General features: G+C 47.5%; 1 protein-coding gene across 2 annotated transcripts in view; it reads right to left on the bottom strand.

The window, feature by feature from the left end:
- ANKRD45 (ankyrin repeat domain 45) overlaps positions 1–16,554 on the bottom strand; it is a 51,301-nt gene that overhangs the window by 24,099 nt on the left and 10,648 nt on the right. For both annotated transcript variants that reach the window (XM_073571517.1, XM_073571516.1), the window contains exon 3: positions 14,789–14,956. In XM_073571517.1, coding sequence (XP_073427618.1) covers positions 14,789–14,956 — 168 coding nt within the window. The remainder of the gene's footprint in view (positions 1–14,788; positions 14,957–16,554) is intronic.

Genomic DNA, 16,554 nt, shown 5'->3' with positions numbered 1-16,554 from the left:
CGGACAGGCGGTGCGTCTTTCCAGACAGCAGCTTGTCTATTTATCTCGCGGAGATGCTCCGTCTCCGCAAGATAAATAACCCAGTCTATGAATACGATGCGGTGATTCCGTATTCAATGAACACATCCGGAATCACTGTGTGTACAACGGGGGCGGCGCGGGGTATCCGGCACGTCCAAAGCGCAGGGAATCCTCAATGTGGAGACACAGCCTTAGGGGTAGTACTGGATCTCATTAAAGAGACCCATTAAGGAATAAAGACTTATGATCGTCAATACATAATGGGACTAAAGTTCACAAATTAGCTCTTCTATAGAAAGAAAAAAAGAAGCTATCACATATCACTCATGCCAGAGACTCCTCCAAGAAACTAAAGGAAACCCATCCACAGACTGCTTTTTCTGGGTTTTTGCCCCTCATTAGTGCTGAGCTGGATACTGGTTAGTGAGCTACAGCTCAGAGACAAAAGGCTCTAATTAAAGAGAAACAGTAGTCTATGGAGACGTATTTACATAGGACAAAAGTGACCATATTAGCTCTCCAGTAGAAGAAAGCCGGCTCATGTCATCCAACTGCATTCTGATTTTGCCAAACTGTCAGAATGGAGAAAGTTTCTTTTTTCCTCTCCATAAACGAAAAAAAACTGACACTCAGACCACACGCTGATCAAACACTGATCAGTCAGTCCACTTTTCTCGTATATGTGAAAATCAGATGTGTGAATGAGCCCTAAGAAAGCGACTACCTCTTTACTAATCCTGTACAACCAATCTAACAATCACCAGGCATCCATTGTAAAACAGAATGTGAACTTGGTTCAGTCATAGCATGGCCACTTTAGGCCAAAAAAAATATACACCTCAATATTAACTGCTCGGATAATTGGACTCGTATGTCCCAATGTTCAGACCCAGATGGAAATGTATGAATTCTTACAATTCTATCAAAGCAAAGCTAGCTGGAAAGTTACATCCTACAGTCAAAGGTCGAGTAATGTCATGAAAACCATGTAGTGTTTGGTATATCAATACAAAGTCAGATAATCCAGAAAGTCTGATAATCCAGAAAGTCTGATAATCCAGGAAGTCTGATAATCCAGAAAGTCTGATAATCCAGAAAGTCTCATAATCCAGAAAGTCTCATAATCTTACATCTTTTAGGTGCAATTTTTTTTTTTTAAATTAAGGTCAAATTAATATGCCAATTAAATCCAATTTTATGACTCATTTGCATGATGTTCAGATAATTCCCAGCAGACCTGATGACTCACTCGTCTTACCACCATTTCTCATTTCAGGATGGTGTCTACAGCTTCTCCAGAACAGGATCAGACTGTATGGATATCAAAAGTGACGTGGCCGAGGCTACTCCGCAGATCCCAGGAAGCATGTTAGTGGTTGACCTGCATGCATATATCACACGTGGACCCCATACTGTCAGAAATGGCAGACAGTGAACATTCTGTAAGATGCTCATGTTGCCTATGACTATGAGAGCGATACCAGCATGAAAATAAAGCATGGCTTCTCAGAACATCAGTCATTGGGACGATCTCTTACTGATCTCTACGTCTGAGGATGGGGCTCGCTGCACATCACACTGCTGCCTATGTTATTAGCTATCAGCTAGGTGTGATTATTATTATTATTTATTTATATAGCGCCATTAATTCCATGGTGCTGTACATGAGAAGGGGGTTACATACAAAGTTACAGATATCATTTACAGTAAACAAATTTACAATGACAGACTGGTACAGAGGGGAGAGGACCCTGTCCTTGCGGACTTACATTCTACGGGATAGCAGGGAAGAGACAGCACGTCGGGGGTGCAGCAGCTCTGGTGGTGATGAGGCGGCAGAATGGTTATTGTAGTCTGTAAGCTTTCCTGAAAAGATGGGTTTTCAGGTTCCGTTTGAAGGATCCGAGGGTGGTGGATAATCGGACGTGTTGAGGCATGGCATTCCAGAGGATAGGGGATATTCGGGAGAAATCTTGGAGGCGGTTGTGTGAGGAACGAATAAGTGTGGAGGAGAGTAGGAGGTCTTGGGAGGTTCGAAGAGTACATGAGAGAAGATATTGGGAGATTAGTTCAGAGATATAGGGAGGGGAAAGGTTGTGGATGGCATTGTAGGTCAGTGTTAGTGTGGCGCCCCTGAGGATTCAGTTGCCACAGAGATACTGCACCTCCTCCTGAGGTGTGGTACCCCACCATCCAGGTAGGTTGGAGGCTCCTGACCACGCTCCAACACTTGCATCCCACACAACACAGTAGTTCAGCAAAGCCACATTGCGGCTCCCTGCTTGGAGTGTAGCAGAGCACCTTTGGTGGCTCCCTGCTTGGAACACTAAACATGCTGGGAGGCGGGTGGAGTTAGAATACATAAAAGAGCAGGAAGGTTTAGGATTTCAGGTCAGTCAGTGGTTGAGAGAGAGGAGAGAAGATCCCTGGGAGAGGGATGGAGGAAGGAGGTGCTGCAGCAGACCTCAGTGACCTGGGTCTGCTGGCACGGGAAAGGAAAGAAGGAGAAAGACATTGAACAGAAACCTGATCTTCCATAAGAAGGAGAGACTAGTACGGAACGAAGGAGTAAAAGGGAACAGAGGACGTGCATTAGGAGAGAACCCTGCCTAGAAGTTCTAAGCGCAAGGCCGGGGCCCGGTCCCCGAGGTTGTATGGATACTAATGGTCCTTCAGCAGACACCGGTGGAGTAGTGAGCTGTAAATGCACTACTGCCATCTAAGACTTGGGGGCACAACAGCAACTTGGATAGTGAGCCGGGACTCAGGAGTAAGGAGTCCCCGAAGCAGGCTACAGTTGTCTGCCGTACAAGTATGGTTCTTGGGAACATCTGTCAGGAGGAACTCCAGTGTATCTCAGTACTAGGAGTACTTCACACCAAAGGCGCTATAAGAGGAGACGTTCAGAAAGGCACATGTTGGCAGGGAGCATTCCATCTGACCTGGAGGTTGACTGAGTCCCTGGCCCGGAGGACACAGCACGGAGGCAGGCACCTGTGTGTACTACAGACTGTGAGTAAAGCTTTGGAACTACATGCCCTGGTGTCCTCCAATTACTCGTGCGCTAACACACCCTGTACCACTACATCGGGGTACCAGCTTCTACACCGCCTGTGCCTCTCTTCTACCCCTACATCTACACTGCCCTGGGACTACAACTCCACCTGTGGGGAGCTTCACCATCTTGGCTGCACCACACCACCAGTCCCAGAGGATCTGCAAGCAGCGTCGGCTTAACATCTCACTTGCCGAACACCACACGTGGCGTCACGAACTATTCATTTAATCAACTACATTCCACCATTCAAACTTCCCCTATTAATTGGTGGCCCAGGACCACGGACCGGGTCACCGCTGCTGTGACACATACCGCCGACAACGGCCCGGTACCGAGTACCCCACAGCCCTGGGAGGGCGACCCATTAGTAGTTTGAACTGGATTCGTTGGGGAATTGGAAGCCAATGGAGGGATTTGCAGAGGGGGGGACAGGGGAGTAGCGAGGAGAGAGGTGGATTAGTCGGGCAGCAGAATTGAGGACAGACTGGAGTGGTGCAAGAGAGTTAGCAGGGAGGCCACAGAGGAGGGTGTTGCAATAGTCAATGCGGGAGATGATGAGAGCATGTAGAAGAGTTTTAGTAGACTGAGGACTGAGGAAGAGATGGATTCTAGAAATATTTTTGAGTTGGAGACGACAGGAGGTGGCAAGAGATTGGACGTGCAGTTTGAAGGACAGGGCAGAGTCGAGAGTTACTCCAAGGCAGCGGATTTCAGGTGCGGGAGAGAGCGCAATGTCGTTTACCATAATAGATAGATCGGGTAGGGAAGATACGCGAGATGGAGGAAAGATAATGAGTTCAGTTTTGTCTACGTTGAGTTTTAGGAAGCGAGAGGTGAAAAAGGAGGCTATGGCTGATAGACACTTCGGGATTCTGGACAGCAGAGGTGACATCTGGGCCAGAGAGGTAGATCTGAGTGTCATCTGCATACAGGTGGTACTGGAAGCCATGGAACTTTATGAGTTGTCCTAGGCCAAAAGTATAGATGGATAAAAGTAGGGGCTCCAGGACAGAGCCTTGGGGGACTCCAACAGAGAGGGGGCGGGATGAGGAGGTAGTGTGGGAGTGGGAAACGCTGAATGTGCGGTCAGAAAGGTATGAGGAAATCCAGGACAGGGTGAGGTCTTTTATGCCAAGGGAAGAAAGAATCTGTAGCAGTAGGCAGTGGTTAACTGTGTCAAAGGCAGCGGACAGGTCAAGAAGGAGGAGGATGGAGACCAGTCTGTTAGCTTTGGCTGTGAGTAAGTCATTAGTAATTTTGGTCAGGGCAGTTTCAGTGGAGTGGTGGGGGCGGAAGCCAGATTGCAGGATGTCAAGGAGGGAGTTAGATGAGAGTTGGGAGGAAAGCTGAGCATGGACATGCTGTTCAAGGAGTTTGGAAGCAATCGGGAGCAGTGATATGGGGCAATAGCTGGGCATAGCAGTTGGGTCAAGGTTTGATTTTTTTAGGATGGGTGTTATGCTGGCATGTTTGAAGGCAGAGGGGAAGGTACCAGAAGTTAGGGATAGGTTGAAGAGATGAGTTAGGGCTGGAATGATCATGTTAGTGAGGTTGGGGAGCAGGTGGGAAGGGATGGGGTCAAGTGCACAGGTGGTGAGGCGTGATTTGGAAAGGAGATGAGTAAGCTCTCCTTCAGTGATGTTGGAGAGGGAGGTTATTAGGGAAGGGCAGAGGTCTGGTATGTGGAGCGGTTGGGGTGGTGGAACTGTAAAGGCTTGCCTTGTTTGGTCGATCTTGTTTTTGAAGTAGGTGGCAAAGTCCTCAGAAGAGATGTGGGGAGTTGGAGGTGGCAGTGGTTGGCGGAGGAGAGAGTTGAATGTGCTGAACAGTTGTTTTGGGCTGTGGGATAGTGAAGATACAAGGTTTGTGAAAAAGGTCTGTTTAGCAGAGGTGAGGGCTGATTTAAAGGCAAGTGTAGCTTGTTTAAAAGCAGTGAAGTCGTCTGGCAGGCGTGTTTTCTTCCAACGCCGCTCTGCGACCCTGGATGCTTGTCAAAGTTTTTCGGTGAGGTTGTTGTGCCAGGGTTGCCTATTGGTTGTCGCACTATGCTATCCATGAGAGGGGCGACTGAGTCTATGGCTGATGTGAGGGTGGCGTTGTAGAAAGCGGTGGCACTGTCCGTGTTGTGGAGTGAAGATATGGAGGACAGAGGTAGAAGAGAGTCTGAGAGTCTGTGAATGTCTAGGTGTGCAAGGTTTCTGCGAGGATGTGCTAGTGGCTGGACATGGGGGGCAGGTGAGAAAGACAAGGATGTGAAGGTGAGTAGATGGTGGTCAGATAGGGGGAAGGCAGAGGTCGTGAGATTAGATAGGGAACAGAGGCGGGTGAAGATGAGGTCTAATGTATGTCCATCTGTGTGGGTGTGATTACTCCATCGTCTATAGAAAAAAAAACGTTCTGCCGTGATGGCTGAATATTAAATGTTGGTTTACATAACCTGACCTGCAGAGTTAAATGACTGCCGATCATCGGCTTGTTTGTTGATTGGGGATTGTTTAATAGCACCGTCAGATCGCGCTTCAGAACAATCTGTAATAGATCGTACAGTGTATAGGCTGCTCTTGTTCTCAGCAGCACAAGTTCCCTTTATACAGGAGGATGCACTGGCTGAGAGCGATGATCTTTTAGAGAAACCAAAATGATCATTTCTCCTTAATGAAAACCTGTCATGTTAAATAAACGCTGTTAACCTGTAGAAATGGGGTTAATCTGCAGGTTACTAGCATTCTGGACCTGCCCGATGCAGAGAGGAAAACGTACTGTATTCCTCTTAGCAGCATTCGGATTTCAGCCATGGGGATGGCACCGGCGCGGGTTCTGTCTCCGCTCTGTGTATAGAAAGCGGCAACTGTAGAACACACCCAGTACTGACTGACAGCAGGCTCAGCATTAGAGTTCCACTTAAGGGCCAACTGTCAGTCAGTACAGGGGTGCAGTTACAGCTGTCTGTTGTGAGTTCATTTTTCCCTTCACCGTTGAGGTCTGATGAACTCCCTCCTCTGGTGAAGGAAGGTAGTGAGGCTGATTACCAAACACCTGGGCAGCTAGATGATGACTGGGTGGCTGGAATTGAGGACTGGATATAAGGCAGCCGACGCCCTTCTGCCTTGCTGGTGATCCTGCTGGATTCTTGGAGACCAGTCTGATTCCTGCGTCTCAAAGCTAAGTTTTTCTGCTCTGCTTTGTACACTTCAGTTTTGTTTTTGTTTTGCCTTGTTTTTTGGGAGTTCTGCCATCCCCGGCCGGGGGTGAGCTGAATTCCATTTTTGTCTCTGATCTGTTGATCTTTTGCTCTGTCTTCAGAATATACCTGAGTGCTGATATAGTCTTTTGATGCCTAGCGACTTCAGGGCCTGTTTTTCCTATCAGTCGGTTGGCACATTTTGGATAGGGTTTTTGCGGATGGCAGACAGCGGCTTTCCTATCCTGTCCTGTTTAGTTAGCTTGGGCCCCATCATTTGCTCAACCTATCTTTCTATCTGTGTTAGTGTTTTCATCTTGCTTCACCGTCATTATATGTTGGGGGCTGCCTATTGCTTTGGGGTCTGCTCTGGGGCAGTTTAGTTTTTCCCCTTTCTGTCTTTAGGCTATGTAGTTCTCCGGCTGTGATCGAGGGGTCTAGGGCACCGTAGGAACCCCCCACGGCTACTGCTAGTTGTTGTGGATAGGTTCAGGGGTCTGCAATCCGATAGCTGCCAACCTCTCTGTTTTTTCTGGACTTAGCTAGTATTTTGTTTTTTCCTCCTTCGGTGACTCATCATAACAGCTGTCGCTCTCTATACACTGAGCAGTGAGTGAACCCACACCGGTGTCAAACCCATGGCTGAAACCCGAACGCTGCCGGGAGGAATACAGTTCATTTCCTCACAGCAGCTGAGCTCTAAGTGCCTGTGCCAGGCAGATTCAGAATGCTGTTATCCTGAAGATTAACACCATATCAATGGATTAATAGCGTTTTTTTTCACATCACAGGTTCCCTTTAAGAGCGCTTTGCTTGTTCGTCAGGGGCATCAGCACTATTATATATATGTGTATATATACAGTATATATATATATATATACACACATATATACATATATATATATATATATATAAATATATACTGTATATATACACACATACATACACACACACTGCTCAAAAATAAAGGGAACACTTAAACAACAGAATCAAATTTCTGTGAAATCAAACTGTCCACTTAGGAAGCAACACTGATTGACAGTCAATTTCACATACTGTTGTGCAAATGGAATAGACAACAGATGGAAATTATTGGCAATTATCAAGACACCCTCAATAAAGGAGTGGTTCTGCAGGTGGGGACCACAAACCACATCTCAGTACCAATGCTTCCTGGCTAATGTTTTGGTCACTTTTGAATGTTGGTTGTGCTTTCACACTCAAGATAGCATGAGACGGACTCTACAACCCACACAAGTGGCTCAGGTAGTGCAGCTCATCCAGGATGGCACATCAATGCAAGCTGTGGCAAGAAGGTTTTCTGTGTCTGCCAGCGTAGTGTCCAGAGGCTGGAGGTGAAACCAGGAGACATGTCAGTACACCAGGAGACGTGGAGGGGGCCATAGGATGGCAACAACTCGCAGCAGGACCGCTACCACAGCCTTTGTGCAAGGAGGAACTGGAGGAGCACTGCCAGAGTCCTGCAAAATGACCTCCAGCAGGTCACAAATGTGCATGTGTCTTTACAAACGGTTATAAACCGACTCCATGAGGATGGTCTGAGTGCCTGAAATCCACAGATGGGGGTTGTGCTCACAGCCCAACACTGTGTGACCCTCCAAAGAAAAGCCACCCCACACCATTACTGACCCACTGCCAAACCAGTCATGCTGAAAGATGTTGCAGGCAGCAGATCGCTCTCCACAGCGTCTCCAGACTCTGTCACATCTGTCACATGTGCTCAGTGTGAACCTGCTTTCATCTGTGAAGAACACAGGGCGCCAGTGGCGAATATGCCAATCCTGGTGTTCTGTGGCAAATGCCAAGCGTCCTGCACGGTGTTGGGCTGTGAGCACAACCCCCATCTGTGGACGTCGGGCGCTCAGACTATCCTCATGGAGTCGGTTTCTAGCCATTTGTGCAGACACCTGCAAATTTGTGGCCTGCTGGAGGTCATTTTGCAGGGCTCTGGTAGTGCTCCTCCTGTTCCTCCTTGCACAAAGTCTGAGGTAGCGGTCCTGCTGCTGGGTTGTTGCCCTCCTACGGTCCCCTACACATCTCCTGGTGTACTGGCCTGTCTCCTGGTAGCGCCTCCAGCCTATGAACACTACGCTGACAGACACAGCAAACCTTCTTGCCACAGGTCGCATTGATGTGCCATCCTGGATGAGCTGCACTACCTGAGCCACTTGTGTGGGTTGTAGAGTCCGTCTCATGCTACCACGAGTGTGAAAGCACAACCAACATTCAAAAGTGACCAAAACATCAGCCAGAAAACATTGGTACTGAGATGTGGTCTGTGGTCCCCACCAGCAGAACCACTCCTTTATTGAGGGTGTCTTGATAATTGCCAATAATTTCCATCTGTTTTCTATTCCATTTGCACAACAGCATGTGAAATTGATTGTCAATCAGTGTTGCTTCCTAAGTGGACAGTTTGACTTCACAGAAGTTTGATTTACTTGGAGTTATATTCTGTTGTTTAAGTGTTCCCTTTATTTTTTGAGCAGTGTATTTACGTATGCAGTTTACTCACTGCTGGATACATTTTTGTATATATGGTGTCATGATCCAGGACAGGATTTCGCTTTGACCCGTCCTGGTTAGACTATGGGTTAATTGTGCTGCCTCTCTCTGGCAGCAGGAGGCTATTTAGTGCTCACTGGACCTGGGTCCGGTGTCAGTTAAACTCCTGCCCTCGGCTGAGTTAAGTGACCTCTTGTATACGTGTGCCTTGTGCCTGATATCTTGCTTGCTTGTTCGGTTGTGATCTGGTTCTGTCCCTGTTACGAGTTCTGCCTGACCCTCTTGTACTGCGCTACCTCTCGTGTATGACTCTCTGCTTGTGACCCGATTTCTCTCTGCTCGTCCCCTTGGTACCACGTCGCCCTCTTGTGTATGACCTTTGGCTTTGTCTGACTACCCGTCTGTTTGTCCCTCTGTACCTCGTTTGCCCGTACTGCTGTGACCTCTGTTTTGCCTGACTCTGAGTTGTTGTATGGTGCCCTGTCCTATCTGAATACAGGACGCTAAGCCACGCCCCCTTGCAGTCACATGACCATAGGTCCCGTGCAGACTATTCAGTTTCAGTGTCCGCAGGTCTTATGCCTCTTTACTTTCCAGCGCTGACTGGACCCTGACACTATTAGCCTGAAGCATGCATGGTCACCTCTGCTGCCCTGCTCCACAGGTATCTTTTAGCACTGCTTCTGTACTCAGGACACGCGCACTGGCTCTATGAGCAAGTGCAGTGCGGTGTCTCTGACATTATAACTGACCCATACCATTTTTTTTTCTCTGCTCCCATTCACCTGTGTGTGTGATGGATCCTGTGCACACTGTTTCTGAGCAGGTTAAGCATCGGACGCAGATGTCTCAGAAACTCTGGAGAGCAAAGAGTCCTGGCTCAGTCTCAGCAGCTGACCGCTGACACTGTGCAGGGGGTTCTTTCATGGGGGGCTCGGGATGTTACATTAATTTCCCCTGAGTCTCCAGTGAAGTTACCAGATACCTTTTCTGGAGATAAAAATGACTTCAGAGTTTTCAAGGAAGGCTGTAAGCTTTTTTTTTCCTTAAGACCACACTCTTCTGGGGATGAAAGTCAGAGAGTGGGGGTCATTATATCTCTGTTAAGGGGAGCCCCCAAAGCTTGGGCTTTCTCCCTTCCTACCACGGTCCCTGAGCGTATGACTGTGGATGCATTTTTTGAGGCCCTGGGGCATATTTATGATGAGCCTGATCGGGTGCGTATGGCTGAGGACAGGCTGATGAATGTTTGCCAGGGGAAACACTCAGCCGAGTGGTTTTGCTCAGAGTTCAGACGCTGGGCTGCTGAGGTCTGCTGGAACGACGCCGCTCTCCGGGGGTTGTTCCGTAGAGGCCTGTCTGAGCATCTGAAAGACGCCTTGACTCTCCACCCCCCACCTGATGCCCTGGAGGAAGCTATGACACAGGCCGTCTGAATGGATCGCAGGTTACGGGCAAGGGGAGTGATACAAACCGAGACAACATTATTCTCCCAAGGAAGGGGAGCCAGTTCTTCATTGAAAATCACGGAGATGGGAACCATCAACCTTAAGGAGGAAGAAAGGAGACAACGGCACGTGAGAAAATGCTGTGTTCACAGTGGCAAGTCTGGACATTGGAAAAAGGATTGCCCCTCCCGGCCACTAACCAACAAGCGACTGAGCCCGGGTGATTATCGTGGAGGTCACCCAGGCTCTCAGGTACCCTTTTCTGCATTTTCTAAAATGTCATTTCAAGTGGAACTTTGTTGTGGGGGTGTCTCCACATCCACTTCTGCCTTCGTGGATTGCGGTTCATCATTGAACTTTACTGACTGACTTGGTGGCCAGGTGTAAGTTAGGGACAGTTAGGTTGGAAACTCCGATTCACCTTGTTGCTATTGACAAAACACCACTGGTTAAGAATGACATTGTGTTTTGTACTGAAGAGTTTCTCCTTAAAGTGAGTTCCTTACACCAGGAACGTATTTCATGTTTTGTAATGAACAACCTGCCTGCGGGACTGGTGTTGGGGTTCCCCTGGTTACAGCTGCATAATCCTGTGATTAATTGGGAATCTCGGGATATTGTTAAATGGGGTCCCTATTGCTCTGAGAAATGTCTTGTTTCTGTGTCTGTGTCGTCCGTGGGTCTAGAAGGCATTCCGGAGTGCCTGATAGATTATACTGACGTTTTCTCCGAAAAAGAGGCTGAGGTTTTACCACCACACCGCCCATTTGATTGTGCCATTGACCTGGTTCCAGGTGCTAAATTGCCCAAAGCCCACCTGTATAACCTCTCGGGTCCGGAACGGGCTGCGATGAAGGAATATGTTTCCGAGAGCCTCCGTAAGGGACATATTCGTCCTTCTGTTTCTCCTGTGGCGGCAGGGTTCTTTTTTGTAAAAAAAAAAGACGGTGGTTTGCGCTCATGCCTCGATTTTCGTGAGTTAAATAAAATAACTGTGAGGAATACTTATCCCCTTCCACTTATTCCTGATTTATATAATCAGTTGTCCGGAGCTAAGTGGTTTTCGAAATTAGATCTACGGGGAGCGTATAACCTTATCAGAGTCCGGGACGGAGATGAGTGGAAGACCGCTTTTCTCACTACTGAAGGGTTGTTTGAAAATTTGGTCATGCCCTTCGGCCTGACCAACGCTCCAGCGGTCTTCCAAAATTTCATAAATCATGTGTTCTCCGATTTGATTGGACGTTTTATGGTGGTGTATTTGGATGACATTTTAATCTACTCGCCTGATAAACAGACTCACATTGGTCATGTTCGGGCAGTTCTCCAAAGGCTCAGGGAGAACTGTCTGTTTGCTAAACTTGAAAAATGTTTATTTTTTGTTCAGGAACTGTCCTTTCTGGGGTTCATCGTGTCTGCTGAAGGGTATCGCATGGATCCTAATAAGGTGCAGGCCATTGTCGAGTGGGTTCAACCTTGTGATTTGAAGGCTCTGCAACGTTTCCTAGGGTTCGCTAATTATTATCGGAAATTTATAAGGGGGTTCTCACAGGTGGTTAAACCCCTCACAGACATGACTCAAAAGGGGGCCGATATCAAGAATTGGTCAACCGCAGCGGTAGCGGCATTTCAGTTTTTGAAAAAATGTTTCATGTCGGCCCCGGTTCTTATCCAACCGGACCCCTCTGAACCATTTATTGTTGAGGTAGACGCCTCAGAGGTGGGGGTGGGGGCGGTATTGTCCCAGGGACCCGCCACTTTGACCAATTTAAGACCTTGCGCCTTTTTCTCAAAGAAGTTCTCCCCTGTGGAGAGAAACTATGATGTGGGGAATCGGGAACTTCTGGCCGTAAAATTGACTTTTGCAGAATGGAGGCATTTTTTGGAGGGGGCTGTTCATCCTATAACGGTAATCACGGACCACAAAAACCTAGCTTACATTGAGTCAGCTAAAAGGTTGACTCCCAGACAGGCTAGATGGTCACTTTTTTTTTCCCGATTCAACTTCTCGATCACTTTTCGACCAGGATCCAAGAATATCAGAGCGGATGCGTTGTCACGCAGTCTTGATCCGGTGTCCCCCCCGGAACCTCCATCCTCCATTCTTCAGCCTGGGGTGGTGGTGGCAGAGGTTTCTAATGTGTTGGAAAGGGAGATTCGAGAAGCCCAGGCTCTTGCACCTCCAGCTAAGCCGTTGGATAAACTTTTTGTGCCAGCTCAGTTTCGTCTCAAGGTCCTCCAGGAGTTCCATGACTCAGTTCTGGGTGGACATCCAGGGATCTCAGCGACCCGGAAGGCCATTGCTAGAATATTCTGGTGGTCTTCTTTAGCCTCTGATGTTGGGGAGTATGTGTCTGCGTGTGAGGTTTGTGCCCGTGCGAAAACTCCCCATAACCGGCCGGCCGGGGAATTGGTACCACTGCCAATTCCTGAGAGACCATGGACTCATCTGTCCATGGATTTCATCACCAACCTTCCCCCTTCCAAGGGTAATACCGTGGTCTGGGTCGTAGTGGACAGGTTTAGTAAGCAGGCACATTTTGTACCTTTGGCAGCTCTACCTAATGCGGAAACATTGTCCAGATTGTTTGTGGAGCATGTGGTGCGGTTGCATGGGGTACCCCTGAATGTGGTGTCTGATAGGGGAGTGCAATTTGTGTCCAGATTTTGGAGAGCTTTTTGTAGGAGGTTGGGTATTGGTCTGTCCTTTTCATCCGCCTACCATCCAGAGACTAATGGGCAGACTGAGCGGACCAATCAGTCTCTGGAGCAAATTCTGCGTTGTTTGACCTCAGCCCGACAGGATGATTGGTGTTCTGTGTTACCATTGGCTGAGTTTGCATTTAACAACCGCACTAACCAGTCTACGGGTACATCTCCTTTTTTTTGCAATTATGGGTTTCATCCTCATTTTGGAGAATTTTCCCGCTTGAATTCTGGGTGTCCTGGGGCGGACGAGACGATCCAGCGGTTGGGGGAGGTATGGCGGGAGGTCCAGAATAACATTACGAAGGCCCAGGACAAATTTAAATTTTTTGCGGACAAAAAACGATCCGTGGGTCCAGTGTTTCAGGTCGGAGATAAGGTATGGTTATCCACCAAAAATATAAGGCTCAAGGTCCCCTCTGCGAAGCTTGGACCCAAGTTTATAGGTCCCTATGTAATTACCGAAGCAGTTAACCCGGTGGCTTTTCGGTTGAGTCTTCCGCCATCTCTAAGGATCCCTAATGTTTTCCATAAGGCCCTTTTGAAACCTGTGAGGTCCAGTGGGGAGGGATCATCATCTTCCCCGACACCGGTTCTGGTAGATGGGCAGGCTGAGTACGAGGTGGAACGAATTGTCGACTCCAGGTTGGTCCGTCGCGCCCTTCAGTATCTGATATATTGGAAGGGCTACAGTCCTGAGGAACGCTCGTGGGTTCCTGCTCGATCAGTTCATGCGGATCGGTTGATCCGAGCCTTTCACGCCAAGTACCCTGAGAGACCTGGGGGTCCGGTGGCCCCCCCATTGAGAGGAGGGTACTGTCATGATCCAGGACGGGATTTCGCTTTGACCCGTCCTGGTTAGACTATGGGTTAATTGTGCTGCCTCTCTCTGGCAGCAGGAGGCTATTTAGTGCTCACTGGACCTGGGTTCGGTGTCAGTTATACTCCTGCCCTCGGCTGAGTTAAGTGACCTCTTGTATACGTGTGCCTTGTGCCTGATATCTTGCTTGCTTGTTCGGTTGTGATCTGGTTCTGTCCCTGTTACGAGTTCTGCCTGACCCTCTTGTACTGCGCTACCTCTCGTGTATGACTCTCTGCTTGTGACCCGATTTCTCTCTGCTCGTCCCCTTGGTACCACTTTGCCCTCTTGTGTATGACCTTTGGCTTTTTCTGACTACCCGTCTGTTTGTCCTTCCTGTACCTCGTTTACCCGTACTGCTGTGACCTCTGTTTTGCCTGACTCTGAGTTGTTGTATGGTGCCCTGTCCTATCTGAATACAGGACGCTAAGCCCCGCCCCCTTGCAGTCACATGACCATAGGTCCCGTGCCAGATTATTCAGTTTCAGTGTCCGCAGGTCCCGTGCTACTTTACCTTCCAGCGCTGACTGGACCCTGACACTATTAGCCTGAAGCACGCATGGTCACCTCTGCTGCCCTGCTCCACAGGTATCTTTTAGCACTGCTTCTGTACTCAGGACACACGCACTGGCTCTATGAGCAAGTGCAGTGCGGTGTCTCTGACATATGGTTTATTCATTCCTATTAGATATTTATGTATACAGTTTATTACCTGCTGGTATATAGCTATGTATTTTTTCCACTTATGGTACATATTTACACACATTTTGTATAATATTATGTTTTAATGAACTATAGCAATCCAATTTTACAAATTATTTACAGTTGGCCAATGTGAGAAGTTCCCGGGTCCTGGAAATTTGTTTGTAAGGAGTCAAAAATTTCCAAGGGCAGCTTTTTATGTGCCAATAGTAACATATGGTAGTTCATTATGGTAGGAGTCAGCTGCTTGTTGCATACTTGTACGTTACACTGGTTAGAGCACTTACCAGCCCATTTCAGGAAATCTACACAATCTGTCTTGTTATATCTGGACGCTATTTCACCTGCCTTTTCACCACGGAAATTGAGGAGCGAGATGTCACCTCCTAAGTCGACAAGTGCCTTTAATACATCCAGCCGTCCCCATGCTGCAGCACAATGCAATGCTGAATATCCTGCAAAATGAAGGGGTGGGTTAATGGGATTGTATCCTGGCAATCTTTACAAAGTTTATGGCATGCGGCTGTACATCATTTAATTGCTGGATGTAAAAGTTAATTAGACTGCATGAAATGGCTGGTCAGAAGTCAAGTCAGATAAAAGGTAATTGCACTATAAAATCTAAATGCCAAAGTGCCATGACACTAAAAGGCCTCGTGCACGTAGCAAACAAAGCCTAGAGGAGACTGTTACTGGCATACAGTCCTAGCGAACTGTAAGAAAACGCGCAATATGCTGTATGGAGTCCTAGATTTCAATTAATATTCTCAGCATGAGCCCAAAACCAGCACAGTATGTCTTAACTAGTGATGAGCGAGCGTGCTCGGATAAGGTGACATCCGAGCATGCTCATGTGCTAACCTAGCGTCTTCAGCGTGCTCGAAAAATATGTTCGACAGCTGTAACACATGCAGGGATTGCCTAACACACAGGAAATCCCAGCATGTGTTGCAGCTGTCGAAGAGCCGCAGGGACTCGAACATATTATTTGAGCATGCCGAGGTCACTCGGTTAGCACATGAGCATGCTCAGATAACACCTTATCTGAACACGTTCGCTCATCAGTAATCTTAACATATTCATGATGAATTTTGAAATAAAAGTAAAAAAAAAAAAATTACACCAAAACATAAAGTGGAAGCAGAAAAAAGTAACAACCAAAAATTCTGGCCATAAAAGAGCTGCCCCGTGCCACTTACAGTGGTAGGAAGGGAAGCACTGATGCTTATGATTAAAAATATCACGGATCATCAAAACTGGTGGCCCCTAGGGCCAGACCATCACCAATCACACATTGATGGACTGTTCTCAGCATCAGCCATAAAGATGCTGTTCAGGAATATAATATTGATGGCCTCTTCTTATAGTCGACAAAGGGGCTCTCAATCAAAACTGGAGAGGCAAGAGCCGGCCAGAGGAGAGCATAAAAGCAAGCTTCACTCTTTACAGACCTTTAGCAAGTAATGGGCAACTTTTTAAAGGGATTGTCCACCACTCGGACAACCCCTTCTCAATCTGTGTTGTTCTCTTGCTTCCACCGGATAAATATGTGAGAAGGTGGTGAGCGTGATGCATCCTCCAATTGGCCGCAGGGATCGCGTGACGTATAATGTTATGGGATCCCTGGGAGAGCGAGCGCTTACACCACCAGCAAGGTGCCGGCACCAGAGGTGAAAATAAGTGTTACTATCTTACTGGGGGCAAATATATGGGTTGTCCAAGTAGTGAACAATAAATGATATCATCAAAACTACAACAGGCAGCCCAATAAGTGACTCATCGCTGGAATCATTATACTACTTACAGATTAGGTGGAAAAAACCTTGTGTTTACATTGTGTTGTAATATTAGGTCGTAACACTAGATCACCTTGGGCGTGTTTTCCTATTATTCCATTATTAATAGTCCTAAGTCTGAGAACGGGAACCTACACAGATTATCAACCGTGTTACACGCTGCTGTACATGATGAAGCTTAATATATACACACACACTACGTGTATAAAGATGGATAACGATGTAGTTTCTCTATTTCTGTATCGCCAGCTAATACA

Source organism: Dendrobates tinctorius, unplaced genomic scaffold, assembly GCF_039654945.1.
Source record: "Dendrobates tinctorius isolate UK_male_01 unplaced genomic scaffold, ASM3965494v1 ptg000029l, whole genome shotgun sequence".
Taxonomy (NCBI): domain Eukaryota; kingdom Metazoa; phylum Chordata; class Amphibia; order Anura; family Dendrobatidae; genus Dendrobates; species Dendrobates tinctorius.
This window is presented reverse-complemented; position numbering and strand designations above follow the sequence as displayed.